The 15,654-nt window shown below is 35.7% G+C and overlaps 1 protein-coding gene across 1 annotated transcript; it reads left to right on the forward strand.

Annotated features, from left to right (window-relative positions):
* The first annotated feature begins 7,368 nt into the window (after positions 1–7,368).
* Positions 7,369–13,442, forward strand: LOC120518291 (extracellular calcium-sensing receptor-like). The gene is made up of 6 exons (XM_039740999.1): positions 7,369–7,523; positions 7,815–8,109; positions 8,971–9,786; positions 9,859–10,086; positions 11,859–11,982; positions 12,544–13,442. Exons 1-6 carry the CDS (start codon positions 7,498–7,500, stop codon positions 13,440–13,442), a joined length of 2,388 nt encoding a protein of 795 aa, XP_039596933.1. The 5' UTR covers positions 7,369–7,497.
* Positions 13,443–15,654: the final 2,212 nt, after the last annotated feature.

Here is a 15,654-nt window from a genome sequence, read left to right on the forward strand (position 1 = left end):
TCCCTGCATTATAACTGTGACTGCATATGTGAAGAATTGTAATACAGTAAGAATGACTATATGAGATGCACCGTCTGTTTTAGGAATATGTAGAAAGTGAATTTTTTAACTTGAAATCAGTATGAGCAGAGGTTGAGTTTGTATCTACAATCATCTTTCAGGCTACAGAGGAACTCATGACATTACTTAGAATGATTTATTATGTATGCTTCAATAAAGTATCACAACAACAACACATTGTGATTTAGATGGTTGTAAAGGCAAAGAGTTTTGCAAATAAATAAATAAAAAATATATATTCTGAAATTTTTGGTGATGTAAATCTTGCAATTGTCCTGTCAGAATATCAAAAAGGCACTAAGGTGAATATCTAGACTTGGCAATATGATCAATAAAATTAACTTTGAAATAGTAATAATTGAGAGTTTGTAATCTTTTAGACACAAGAAAAAAATATGCATTAGTTTAAGCTAGAATATGACAGTGTTTCTCCAACTTTTCCTTATAATTTAGAGGTTGTAAATTTACAGTAGTTGAATGTGGTATGGCAGGTTCATGGCTCAGAAAGTGGCCACTTAAAATAAATAATTGGATGCACTTGTGCTGGCGCTGGGAAGTGGAACAGATGCAAGCGATCTGCTGGTGCGAAACGGTCACTCGTCTGTGTGTTGTCTGGCGGGCACATGCAGGTGATCTGATTCTCTCAATATCAGCCCAAGGCAGCAGTCAGGCAATCACACCTGCAACTGCTCCCCAGCATATAAAAGGGGAGCGCAAGAGCGAAAAGGAGAAAAAAGCATGAAAAAGAACAAGAAACAAATGGAGGTTAAAACAGAGTGTGAAGTAGACAGGAAATGGGAAAGAGACAGTGCAGGAGTGAGGAGGCAGAGAGCCAGGAGGAGGAGAGCCCCAGGAGGACAGTGTGCGACCGACGCTTGGGGTTTGGTGATGATTTGCTCCGCTGAGTGACTTAAGCAATCAGGAGTGACCAGGTCATTCAATTTAAGTTTATGATTTTTGCAGACATAAAATATTTATTGCCCTTCCTAGGACTGCGATGTTGTTTTGGAGGAACTCTTGTGTCTTACCGATTATTTGACATCTGTTATTGAAAACAATAATAATACATTTTAATTTTTTGTCTCTTTTCATGACATTCCAGGTCATCTTACAAAGCATAGAATCAATAGCAGTATAAAATATTAAGAATAAAATTAATTAAATGAAAATGAATGAAGAATAATGAAACAACATTGTACCTTCAACATGACAATTCAAAGTTCCTGAGCCAACTTAAAGGGATGAGTTTTAACAGTAGTTTTGAATTTGGTAATAGAGTCCAGCGATCGAATATGAGAAGGCTGTGATATGTTCAGTAAACTTCAAACATGTAATAATCTGTGCTGCAGAGTTGTAAATGAGCTGGAGTTGATGAAGAAGTTTATTTGGATTGCTTTGCAATAGTCAATGCAAGATGTAACCAAGGCATTATTGTAAATTGAACCTCTGCACTGTGCTGTGTCAAATCAGATCATAGTCAAGACATGTTTAGCAAAAGGTAAAAGGCAATCTGGGAAACATAATTTATTTCGCCAGAAAAAGAGACTGTTTAAATGGAATAACACCAAGGCTCTTGGCAATGGAAAGACTGAAACTGCATGTCTTTGCCAGTTTCGATTTAGACTGAATACAGACAGATTAGCTCGATTTCACTGCTATTAATTTTCAGAGGTTTATTTGTCACCTATGTATCCAATGTCATCAACACATGCAGTAAGAGTACTGGGGGAGAATTGAATTAGGTTTAGTGGACATGTACAACTGCTTATCATCAGCATCACAATGAAAATTAACATTTTAGTAATGAAAGATATATCCAAGGGGAAAAATGTTAATAAAAAAGGTTAGGGTCTCCAGTACTGAACCCTGTGCTACTCCACAGCAAGCTACTGGGCTCTCTAACCAGTAGTTCTGTATTTGAACAAATGTCCCCTCTCAGTAAAATATGAAGCAAACCAGCAATACACAGTATTGTGGGTTCCAGCACCAGTCAACCATTTTATAAGGAGATGCTGGAAGATGATGGGATATAGAATCAAAGGTTGAACTGTGGTCAAGGAAACTGATAATGAAGAGTAAACCATAATCAACTGCATGGAGAAGGTTATTTATGATCTCAATCATTTGTTTGTTTGAGGTGAAAACAAGATTGACGTAATTCAAAGAGATTATTACTATCAAGATGACATTGACGTTGAAATGTAATAACCCTCTCAAGAATTGTGGAAATGAATGGCAAATTTGAAATAGGCTGATAGTTAATGAAATAAATCATCAGTCTAACTGTTGCAGTGGTAGAGGTATTGATTATGTAGGTTACCAGGGGAATAAAAGTAGGCAAATAGGCTTTAATTAAACTTGCAGGAGCAGGATCCAGTTGACAGGTAGAAGAACTGGACCTAATAATTAGTTCAGATACAGTATGTGGCGAAAGACTGAAGTCTCATAGAACAGTAGTTGTTGGCAGACCCACACTGCTTATGGATAGTAGGTCACCTCTCCATAGTTTTAGACATAGCAGTCTGCTGAAGAATTATTGCAATTTTATTGTTAAACAAACCTTCAAAAAGTCCAAGCATCGTTCATTGCAAAAATTAGTTATGATGCATGCCGTAAACACCAGAAGTGACTCTACTCTGTAGGGCCCTTGAGCAAGGCCCTTAACTTGCAGTTGCTTCGCCCTGGGTATGATGTGAATCTGCATCCAGCCCTGCAAGCAGGTCTTCCAACTTAAAGGGAAAACTTGGGAGTTGGTGGCAGGATTGGCACTCCAGACACTGTAAAAAACCTCACACTGTTCCAGTGTGGTGATGAGGTGTCACCCGCTGCACTCGGGTCCCAATCCAGGTGGTTCGTCAGGTGGTGAATGTGGTAACGCGCTATGAGTGCATGCTTCCAAACTCTCTCTCTCTCATACTTGTTTCAGGTAATTTAAACAAACTCTTCACTGTAAGAAAAACAGTTCTGCAGTCACCTGCAGTGATGATGCTTGCTTAATAGGAGGTTTTAGCTACAGAAAGGGAATTTTTGTAACAAAGTATATGATCTGAGTACATCTCTTTGTGCACAATAAGTCCATATTAAGTGGAGAACCACTCCAAACGTCGGCCCAAAATCCTGAACTGGTGAAGTTCTGGTGTAAAGCAAGGATTAATATGGGTAATGAGATAGGAGCTAAAATATTGACAGCAGTGGATAAACAGTCATTATAATAACCAACTAAGTCTTCAAGTCAGAATCAGAACCACTTTTATTTGCCAGTGCTTAATGTACAGGAATTTAACTTGGTAGCTTTTGGAGACACTTACTACAAAACAACATCACATACAAATAACATAAATAGCACACATTAAACAACATACATTATAAGCAGAATAGTGCAGTTTTTAAGGAACTATGCAAATGATAAGTAAATGAAAGTAAAATTGTGTGTATAGTGTGAATGCAAGTGAAGCAGTGGGAACAGTACTAGGTCAGAATTAAACTAATGAAGTCCTCAGGATTTACATGCTTAATACTATGATATGATATTACATGCTGCACTTTTAATTTGGTGTAAGGGAAATATGCATCAAATACCACAATTTTATAGTCTGAAATGGGTTACTCAGCAGCAGTTTTATTACATGGTGTAACTCCAGAAGCAGATTAAGTCTAGAATATGACGTTTAATATAATTGGAAAAGTTCACAAATTGAGTAAGATTAAAGAAATCAAACATTTCTTTAAAATTTTTATTGAACCCATCAGTAGCACTATCAACATGAATATTAATTAACGTTCCAATTAAAATAAGATTGGGAGACATTAAACAAAGGGAAGTTAAAACAATTGGGAATTCTAAAATACAAGCATTTGCTGATTTGGGAGATCTATACGCAGCAGCAATAACAAAGGGTATAGGTTCACGAAATTTAAGAGCCAGAAGTTTAAAGTATTATTAATCAGGCATTCAGTTTCATGCTCTTGTGTAACATCAATGTGAGGCCCCCTTGCCTGCTAGAAGAAACGTGATGTGCAAATATAAACAAACAAAGGTGGAACTGCCAAGTTTAGCTGAGAAAAGTCATTTTCTTGCTGCCATGTTTCAAAAAGACAAAAAAAAATCCAATTTTTGATCCTTAAAAACCAGAAGGTCTTTGTTAGTAATAGAATGAACATGGAATAGGACTGATTTTATAACACTTCATGCACATATATACACTGACTTAGCCAAAGAAGTTAAATGCTCTGTGGCCGACACACTACAGTTTTTAAGATATTGACTATCAATAGTTCAAACAGACCATGTAGTCTTACAGTTAAAATTAAGGTTAGGGCTATCTTGTGGAGGCTGACCAGAATCAATAAAGCACATTTGATGAGTACCACAGCTGAATATAAGTGGCGATGCAAAAAAGCATGGTAACTAAAGAAATTATGCACAAAACCATTTAGAAATAAATCATGATTTCAGCTAAAAGATGAACATAATAAAAATCAAATACGTAGCAGCAGCCAGATGTGCCAGTGTTTACCCAACAAGAACTATCTGTATTTATTCCAATCCATTAAACTCCACTGGGGAATTAGTGTGGATAATTATGTCACATTTATTTCTATATCATATTTCATATAATTAATGCAGCTCAAATTGTTTTACAGAAATGACAATTTACCTTATATATATGCTGTGTATGTTGGTTCAATGATTATTTCAGACCAGTATTGAGGGGTCAATTGAGAATTGTGCCCACTCAATCTACCTTTGGCAGAAAACATTTGTGAACAATTAGGAATTACCAGTATCTCTGTGTCACAATAATGGTCAAACATAGCCTACTAAGCCTATTAACACACAAACAATTGCATTTCTTGTAAACCTTAAATGCATTAATCATTTAAACATTTCAGGCGCTAATTAGATTAGATAGGATAAGTTTAGATATCTGAGTTGCAGGCTGAAGGGCAATGTAATTTAGCAAATTGAGTTTATAGTTACTCTTAAATCCAACTTCTTTCACTTATTAGGCTTTTTGGCTATGAAAAGAGTACACAATGCTACCAATAAATCTGGTCTTTCTAAAAAAGATTTTTTTTTATAAAGCATGAGAAGAAATTTCAGAGGATATTACAATATGAACCGTTGGGATCAATAAATTGGGAAAAGCCTACATAAACATTTGTAAAAATTTGGATGTTCATCAACCCACAGTTAGACAATTCATAAAGCAATCAGGTCAACTCACAGTGGCAACCCTAGGAGTAAGTGGTGGACACCAGAGGTGATGGAAACAGGGAAATGCTCTCTGTGCTCTCCTAACTCAGTTTAGAGGAATCAACAGGCTAAGAGGACTGCTGTGAAAATGGTTCTGGAAGCAAAAGCTCAAGCATGGGAGGAATATGGAGTAGCCTTGGAGAAAGACTATCAGATGGCCTTTACGCTCTTCTGACAAACTATTCGATGCCTCAGGAGGGGGGGTCGTGACCTTGCTCAGACTATGTTAAGCTGGAATGTAGAGGTGCTGAGCTCTTCTGGGGAATTTGTCAAGCCACGGAACACTTTGAACTCCTCAACCCAGAGGACATGCCCTCCTACCAGGAGGCAGCGTTGGACACATCCAAATGGTGGGTATCCCCTCATTGTTGCCAGAATCACTTTAGTGGTCCAAGACTGTTGGGGTGGATGAAATCAGAGATGTTGAAACTGCTGGCTATGTTGGGAGAGTGTGATTAATGCATCTAATTCAGTGCTGCAAGAATATGGGGTAACAGGGCCACTCTTGTATACTATTCACTCCCCATGAATTCAGTGAAAGTTGCGTCTGAATACTTTCCATTAATTACAATTTGTACATTATGGGTGTGAGACTCAGCCAAGGCTGTGTCTTGCAATTTATTCTGTTTGTGGTTTTCATGTACAGAATATTATGTTTCTGCCAAGAATGTGAGACTGTCCAGTTGGGGAGGCTAGGAATAGCATTGTTACTTTATGCAGATAATGTTGTCCTCTTTGCCTCATGTGACTGTGACCTTCAGCATGCACTTGAGCAATTCATTGCCAAGAGTGAAGCAGCTGGTGTGAGGATCAGCAACTCCAAATCTGTGGCCATGAATCTCTGTTGGGAAAGTGTGGATTGCTATTTCCGGTGAAGGAGGAACAGCTGCCCTAAGCAGAGGAGTTCAAGTATCTTGGGACCTTGTTCACAAGTGACAGAAAAGGGGAACATGAGACTTTGAATACAAGCAGCTGAAATGAGGTTTCTTTGAGGAGTGGATGGGGTGACTGGCACTAATAAGAGCCTCAGAGTTTAGTCACGTGGTGGTTTGGGCTTGTCACAAGTATGACCCCAAGGCAGCTCCTCCTAGAATTACTCTAGGCAAATCCCAGTGGGCAGAGATCCTGTGACATACCCAGGACATTCTGGAGGGATTATACTATATGTCTACACTAATTTGGGAATGCCTAGGAACTACTCAGAAAGAGGTAAGATAAGATGAGATATGATGAGGGTGTAAGCAAGACCAGTAGGGTGTTCTTGTTTCCTATCAAGACTGTTGGATGTGGCCATTCAGATAGTGTTAGTAACATTTCCCTCAGATACAAGTACATGCCCTAAATCTTTATAAGAACTGCATAATAATTTTGTTGTTCAGAAATTCAGGCTTAGACACTGCATTGTGTAACAAAGTAAAGTTTTGTAGGACGCCCATCATTACAACAAGTGTCTATGTCTTTGATAATCTAGTCGACCATTGTATGAAGTGCAGTAAACCTTGCTCAGCTCTACAAGATCTGAGGGAAGCTCTTCCTGACTATTAAGTTTTAAATGACAGGTTGTTTACTCCATTTTTTTATAACTGTGATTTAAATTTGTGTCACAATTTACAGTGAACTGCTAAATTATGTTTTTTTACTTTTTTACAGTCATTATTTTTTAAGGATACATTGGTACTGAAAAAATGGAAGTAAATGTGACATATTTTACTGTTACATTGTAAATCTTAATTCAGGCCATATCCATGATCCATAATAAACATTACTTGACTGGGAAGTAACACAAGCAGCCATCAAAAAAGTGTAATTATTATTTTATCTTGGCATAAGGATCATGAATGTCTTCAGGGATCCTGTTCTACATTATGCTTTTGGCTGGTTGCTCATTTACCAAAAGCATATTTAAATTAGTTGTTACCAGTGAGAATTTGTCCTTATTATTGCAAAGGAGCATATATAAACTGCAGCAATTTTTGATAATCATCATTCAAGTTGATCTCTTTGAAATGCTCTTTGTGGTTGTATCTCTAATAACTCTTTTAATAAGAGCAGAGGAGCCAGCCTGTAGACTGCATGGAAACCTGGATTTACCTCTGCTCTCAAAGGATGGAGACATAATCATTGGAGGAATCTTTTCTTTTCATAGCACCCCTATCTACACTAATCTCACATTTCAAGACATGCCAGAATCTATTACATGCAAAGAGTAAGTAGCTATAAAACAAACTGTTTAGAAAAAAAAATATTTTAAATGTAAGTGTGAATGTTTCTGGTAGTTACTTAGGCAGATCATGTTTATAAGGAAGTAAAATCACCTTATATTTGCACCAGATTATGATTATTATATTTGCCTGTACTGTCATACTTGAACAAAACATACATTTTAAAATAAAGCAGCATGTGATTATGTATAATGAAAAGATACTTTAATTGTTATTAATTAAAGTAGTGAAAATGATTTATTTATTTTTATTTTTTGGAAAAAAATATTTTTCAGTACAAATATAAAAGAATTCCTATTTGCTCAAACAATGATCTTTGCTACTGAAGAAATCAATAACAGAACAGATCTTCTTCCTGGTCTTTCCTTGGGCTATAAGATTTATGATGACTGCCGTTACATTCCTTTGGCAGTTAGAGCTGCAATGGCCTTAGTGAATCAACCTGAAGAAGGAACAACATCTAATGTGACTTGCAGTAAGAGGTCCTCAGTTCATGCTATGATAGGAACTTCACAATCATCAACTACTAGAGGAGTGGCATCATCTACAGGACCTTTAAACATACCACTTGTAAGGAAAGCTTTGTTATATCCTGTACAACTTTTATACACACACTCACACACATACAATATGTATGTACGTATGTCTTATTTGTGCCAAACGCATAAATATAATGAATTTTATAATATATAAAGTCATTTCTAATATCTATGGAATACACAGCAAAAGATGTTGAAATAAGTTATTATTAGTTTTTATTAAAAATATTTATACAAATTCATGTTTCAGGTTATGCAATTAAATGGTATGGTATCAGTTATGTTTAAAAAATAATTGCAATGGATTTTTGTACATCATCAAAGCGCAGAGATGAAATCCTACAATTGTTTCAACAGTCTAGCAAGAAAGGAATAGCTGCAAAGACAACCAGTGTAGCTTAATAATTTTAAGTTGTTTTAAATTAAGTGCAGATACCGCTTAAAAATGGGTTATAATAGTTGCTGCAGCAGCAGTTTATAAAAATAATCAGTTTCACAGCTTGAATAATTTTGATTCCCATTCATGTGAATTTGAATGTGTAGTTTGAAGTTTAAGACAGGGGAAATACTTTGAGAGTTGAGTAATTTGTGTTAAAATTTTGTCCAAAATACGGAGCATATGCCTTTTTGAAGCAAAAAAGGTTACTGAATGAATAATTTTTCAGTTTGACCTTTAAATTAACAATAACAGCATAAACATAAATATTTAGATGATGCTAAATGCTACATATGAAAAACTGTCAAAAACACCAAATCATATTTTTCTCAGTGTTGTTTCAGATAAGGCTAAGCAAAATCTACAAATTAGTGTAAATATGTATCAATATTTAGCATTGCATATATAATGTAATTTATAGATTTAGTTATGATTTGTGTATTCTGTTATCTTCAGGTTAGTTATTATGCTACATGCGCATGTCTCAGCAACAAAAAAGAATTTCCCACATTTTTCAGGACAATACCAAGTGATTACTATCAAAGCAGAGCACTGGCACAGCTTGTGAAGCATTTTGGATGGACCTGGATTGGGGCCATTAGAACTGACAGTGATTATGGTAACACAGGCATGGCAACCTTCTTGCAAAGTGTTCAGCAAGAGGGTGTTTGTGTTGAATATTCTGAAGCCATTGTGAGAGCAAGCCCAAGGGAGAAAGTGCTTAGGCTTGTGGATATTATTAAAACATCATCTTCCAAAGTTATTGTTGCATTTGCAACTTTTGCAGATTTGGAATTTCTGGTACAAGAGCTCTTGGTTCAAAAGGTTTTTGGTTTACAGTGGATTGGAAGCGAAGGCTGGATTTCAAATGAATACCTTGCAATTCCAGAAAATTATAAAGTCTTGGGAGGGGCAATCGGATGTGTAATTAATAATGACATAATACCAGGATTGGAGGACTTTTTTCAGAGTCTTAATCCATCGGACAGTTCTAGTAATACAATTTTAAATGAGTTTTTAAGAACTACTGCAGGATGCACGTCTTCTGCTGTTGGAAATTCAGCATATGCTAATTCATGCAGCTCATCTGAGAATACTAGGAAGATTAACATCCAGTATACTGATGTCCCTGAATTAAGAATTACAAGCAATGTTTATAAAGCGATATATGCATTTGCTCATTCACTGCACAATATGTATGCATGTCAAGAGAGCCAAGGAATTTTTCCCAATCAAACGTGTGCTAATAAGAACAGGACGGACCCATGGCAGGTATAGGATAACATGTAATAAATAGCAACTGATTTGTCTTTTTAAAGATTGATTTTTTAAACTTCCTTACAGCTGCTTCATTATATGAAAAAAGTCAATTTCACAACCAAATATGGTGAGAAAGTATATTTTGATGAAAATGGTGATCCAGTAGCAAGATATGATTTAATAAACTGGCAGCTTAGCAAAGAAAGTACTATTAAGTTTGTCACAGTTGGTTTATATGATGCATCTTTGCCAGATGGACAACAGTTCCTTATGAACAATGTGAGCATTGTGTGGGCTGGAGATCCCAAGAAGGTATGTCGGTACCTGTTTGAACGGTTTCTGGAATTTCATGTATTGTGCTATTTCCTAAATGACCTATTTGCTAAACTGATCTATTTCTTTTTTTTAAAGTCATTCAACTAAAAATGTGATAAAAGTGTACAGGGCATAATTATTAATTATCATTCTAAGATTTCACAATAAGGGGTTTGCATCCCAGGTTCTTCTAGTATGGAATTTGCATGTTCTCTATGTGGGATTTCTCTGGGCTCTCTGGTTTCATAACATAGCCCAAAGACATGCATGTTAGTTGAATTGACGTTGCTAAACTGGCCCTAGTGTGTGTGTGTGTGTTTACCCTGTGATGGACTGTTGCCTGTAAAGGTGTTCTTCCTGCCTTGCATCCAATGATTGATGGGATAGGTTCCAGCTACATCTTGATTCTGGCCTAAATATGTTTATTAAGAAACTGAATGGATGTGTGAACTTCACAGTATGTTTTGCAAAGGTTTATCAAATTTCATGGGAATAGTCAAAAGAAAAACTGGAGTTAAATAAAGAAATGTGTGACCCCCAAAGTCTGGTCTAATCTGAGTGTTGCCAGATGGTTCACTCATTATTATTATAACAGATTCTGTTAGGAAGTGAAAAGTTTCATACATTATTTGGTACACCAGATCCTGAGACTGAGGGGCACTAAGCAATGGAAAGGGAAAATAGTGATCCTCCAGATAATTTGTACACCAGAGGTGTCAAACCCAGTACTTGTAGGGCTACAGGGGCTGCAGGTTTTCTGTTCTAGCTGCTTTCTTAATTTAATTAATTTTTAACATTCAGAACCGTTAACTGCATAATTCTACCTTTACGAAAAGATATATTTTAATGAGATGCAAAGTAAGTAAGTAAAACAATGACCATCTAACTCAGACATCTCAAACTACATTATATAGTCTGGAAGGCAACCCTTTTCACTCCAACCAATTTCTTAATTAGAATCCAATTGAAACACATTATTTATTTCTGTGGATTTTTAGTGCTTGATTTTCTTTTGTTCTGAAAGCACAATCAATATGTTTTTGGACCAAAATGAATTGTTGTTCCTCAGAACTTTCTCTGTTTTCATTTGAAATACTCAAACATATATTGTATGATAGATGTGAATGCAAATTGGATCACATTAGCAAGTCAGATAGCGGCCAATTAAAATGGCTGAAATGAAAACCTGCAGCCCTCCAGGATCTGAATTTGACACCCATGCTGTATGAAGCAATTACGGTGCGACTGCCTAAAGACAAAGGCAAACAGGCCAGCAACATTTTCAGCTGCTAGTCCATTTAAGTCTCAGAGCGCTAGTAGAACAAAAGTTTTTTATGAGCCAATGACTTCAGGGATAGCCTAGATGAGAATCGTCATTAGGAATTTAAAAGGCTCATCAAGATAAGTCTCAGAAACTGGAGCAGTAGGGAGAAGCAAGACTTCTCTAGAAAGTGAATAGGCAACCTTGACACATTTTCTGAATGGGTGTTGGAGACTGTGAGTATAAGGGTATGCTTGTAAGCTGTCCAGCCTTTAGAAAGGGAGGCTGACATGTGAGTAATTCTGTACATAATAAGGTTTATAGTCTTATGTATTATTTCTCCTCTATCTTTAAGTTTTAAAAATAAACTCCATTTTGCTCTTTTAAAGTGACTCCCGTTTCATTTGGATGTGAACCTCTACCTGGGGTTCTCATATTTTCTTCTAATACATTTTTCCATTGTGAATATTTTATTGTATTTAATCTCATATTTCTTGTTATTTTGGAGGTGCCTAGATCTGTCTGTAGTGAGAGCTGCTCAGTAGGCACTAGAAAGGCTATTCAGAAAGGTCGCCCTGCCTGCTGTTTTGATTGTATACCATGTGCTGAAGGAGAAATAAGCAATGTAACAGGTAAGACTCATCATACAGGAATTGGTTTGTGCAAGCCAAATTTAGGGCTGAAATGTTATTTAACCATTTAGCTAGTTCTGTATTGATGATCTACAACTGTGGAATGTATTTGCATTGAATTAACTCAAATCTAGATATAATTTTCATGGACAACTCTGGTATTGATTTAAGGAGGGCTGAATGTGGACAAACCTATCAGTCATACTCCTTTGACTTTAAAGCAGTCAGACATGGCCATTCACAGTATATAAATTTGATTATAGAATAATAAATAAAACTAACAAGGTTGGTTACATCAAAGCAAAAGTAAAAGTAACATCAATACTGTACATGTACATTTTACTTATTTTGCATCCTCCATTCTAAAAGCATTTGTATTAAATTAATAAAGCCCAGTGTGGAAAAGCATAGGTATTGGCATAAACATGCGTGTAAAAGGATAGGTGTCTTACCCAAGGTTAGTTCCATCGGGACAGTAATCTTGCTATCCTGTGCTATGTAAAATGGATTAAGGAAATAGAAATGAGTAATAATAATGTGCTGTGTATATTTTAATTGCAGACTCTATTGAATGCATGAAATGTCCACTGGAACACACACCCAATAACAGAAGAGACACGTGCATCATTAAGGACATTGAATTTTTATCATTTGGAGAAATCATGGGAGTTTTACTGGTGGTATTCTCGTTATTAGGTGCTTGCATCACAATTGCCATTGCTCTGGTGTTTTTCCTTCACAGAGATACACCAATCGTCAAAGCTAACAACTCTGAATTAAGTTTTCTTCTTCTGTTCTCACTGACATTGTGTTTCTTGTGTTCCCTCACTTTCATTGGTCAGCCCACTGATTGGTCCTGTATGCTACGCCACACTGCTTTTGGAATCACATTTGTACTGTGCATTTCCTGTGTACTTGGTAAAACAATTGTCGTCTTAATGGCATTTAGAGCAACACTTCCAGGTAGCAATATGATGAAATGGTTTGGGCCAGCACAACAGAGGTTAAGTGTTTTTAGTTTAACATTAATCCAAATGCTGATCTGTACACTTTGGTTAATATTGTCCCCACCATTTCCAAACAAAAACATGGTACATTACAAAGATAAAATTATTATGGAATGTGACCTAGGATCCACTGCAGTTTTTTACGGTGTTCTTGGATACATTGGATTTCTATCTTTAATGTGTTTTGTATTGTCTTTTCTAGCACGTAAATTGCCAGATAACTTTAATGAAGCAAAATACATCACTTTCAGCATGTTAATTTTTTGTGCTGTCTGGATAACCTTTATCCCAGCATACATTAGTTCTCCTGGAAAGTATACTGTGGCTGTAGAAATATTTGCTATATTAGCGTCTAGCTTTGGCCTGCTATTCTCTATTTTTATCCCCAAATGTTACATTATTTTGTTAAAACCTGAAAGGAACACTAAAAAGTTCTTGATGGGGAAAATATAGGCAAACATTAACCAAGTAAGATGAATAAAGGTTCCATAGTTTTTGCTAAATTTTTAATAATACTCACTAAATGTTTATGTTAGTTAATGGATAAATTCAGTATTTTTCAAAACAAAGTTATTTCTTCACAAACATGCTATATATGAATTTGCCATGCAAAATTGTGTTCTAAAGTTAATCTCTATCTATAAATATAAAAAATATATTGCCTGCACTGGTGTTTTAACATAAAAGGGCACAGAGAAAAAGCATAAAAACTTACCAAATTCATCCCTCTTTCAAGCCAAGACAATTGTTAAGTATTGATCTGCATCTTTCAATTAAACATACATTGTAAAATAGTGTGTACATGTCATATTCAAACAAAAAAAACACCAGTATTTGAGATTCAATCATTTTAAAAGTAGACCAGATGTGCATGACAGCTCAGTTAGCAATAACCTTTCACCTCCTTGAGTGGTGATTTCCTCTTGACAGACCAAAATACAATAAACTTTTCATGCCATATGGTTAATTTTTTTTATTTACTTAGGTATTTATGTGAGAACTCGCACAGGCAAATAAAAATTTATCCTTACAACGAGAAAAATATTACCAGGGATATACTGTAAAATGATTATTTCCAGATCCATTTTGTTGTCACAAAACATGTGTTGTAAACATGGAAGGTGCAGATCAATACTCAACAACTCTCTTGACTTGAAAAAAATGGATGTATTTGGTAAGGTTTTAAGATGATCCTCCATGCCCCATAACCCTTCACTGAAAAGCAGACAAGATATTTTTTGAAGTTTATTGAAAGCACTTAACTTTAGAATACAGTTTTGCGTGGCAAATGTATATATACCATGTTTATGAAGAAATAACTTTGACTTGAAAACAACCAACCTTTTTCTTTAATAGTACAGAGATAATTTCAAAAAGAACAGTTTTAACCAGTTTTAATAATGACATCCCCTGCTGGTTGAGATCTTCCCTTCCACCTACCAATGCAAGAGATCATTCTGCATCAATATGTGATTTGGAAAAAATATATTTGCATTCTTCAGAAATATGGGTCCAACTGATGTATCAATTAATGTTATCGTATTATCAGAACAACAATAAATTTAGCAAATTTAAATCAAATTTGTTGTGACGAATTTTCTTATTTGTATGGTCTTGTATCTCACAATGAATGCTATGAAACATGTTGGCCAACATATTTTATACCACTTCAAGGAAGCAAGTCAAAGGACATGTTTGTTTGTATTCTGCTAGATGAAGATATTAAAATAGGATACATTTGCAAACAATTTACTGCACTGTAATAGCTTCATGAGAATATGTGCAGAACTGGAATACATTAAGAGCTACTATTTGATCTTATTTAGGAAATGTAAAAAGTGTATTTTTACTGGAATCAGTGTCAGCAGGGGTTAAGCTTGTACCCATTATCAGCACATCAGTCAGGCTACAGAAGAATTCATGACTTAATTTAGAATGATTTATTATGTGTGCTATAATAAAATGTCACAACACACATACAGTAATGTGCAGGTTCACAATGTATGCATTTTGTTGTCTATTAATTTAAACCTGCCTGGTGCAGACATCAAACCACTTGAGATACTATGGCATCTGTTTAAGCAAGAAATTCCATAAATATCTAAAAATTGAAAAAGTTCAGTGAGGAAGAATGCTCTGAAATTAACCATTTTCATCTCTGAACAACAGCTACACGAAACATTTAGTGGAGGTTATTTCCATAAAATCTGCTTCTAACAGTTGCTAAATACGTGGGTCACATTTTTCAGCCTGAGTGTTTAGACATGTATATTTCACAAGATTTCACAGAAAAAGTTAAAAACATTGGGTTTTTATTTCTACTGTATTTTCACTTAAATGTAATTGTTGTTTGACACGGTTTATTGCAGGGGATAACTGGTCATATGAAAATTATTTATTTATATTGGAATTAAGGTGTGTAAGCCTGTGCTGTAAAAAGCCCGGGCTCCTAGAAACTATTGAAATCGTCAAAAAAAAAACTGAAATGCAGAGTCGACGGTTTTGTTTTACGGACGTGTTCACTCCCCTTGTCTATCAGAGGCTAAGCAAGTTTCACTTTGGCCACAGAGTCCCTTTCTCTCAGCTTCATGCTGTAGCCTCATACTTTTTTCTTCTTCCGACTCGTTAACTTGGGGCTGCCTTGCCCACTCCTTGAGCTTCATGC

This window comes from Polypterus senegalus, chromosome 1, assembly GCF_016835505.1.
Source record: "Polypterus senegalus isolate Bchr_013 chromosome 1, ASM1683550v1, whole genome shotgun sequence".
In the NCBI taxonomy this organism is placed as follows: Eukaryota; Metazoa; Chordata; class Cladistia; order Polypteriformes; family Polypteridae; genus Polypterus; species Polypterus senegalus.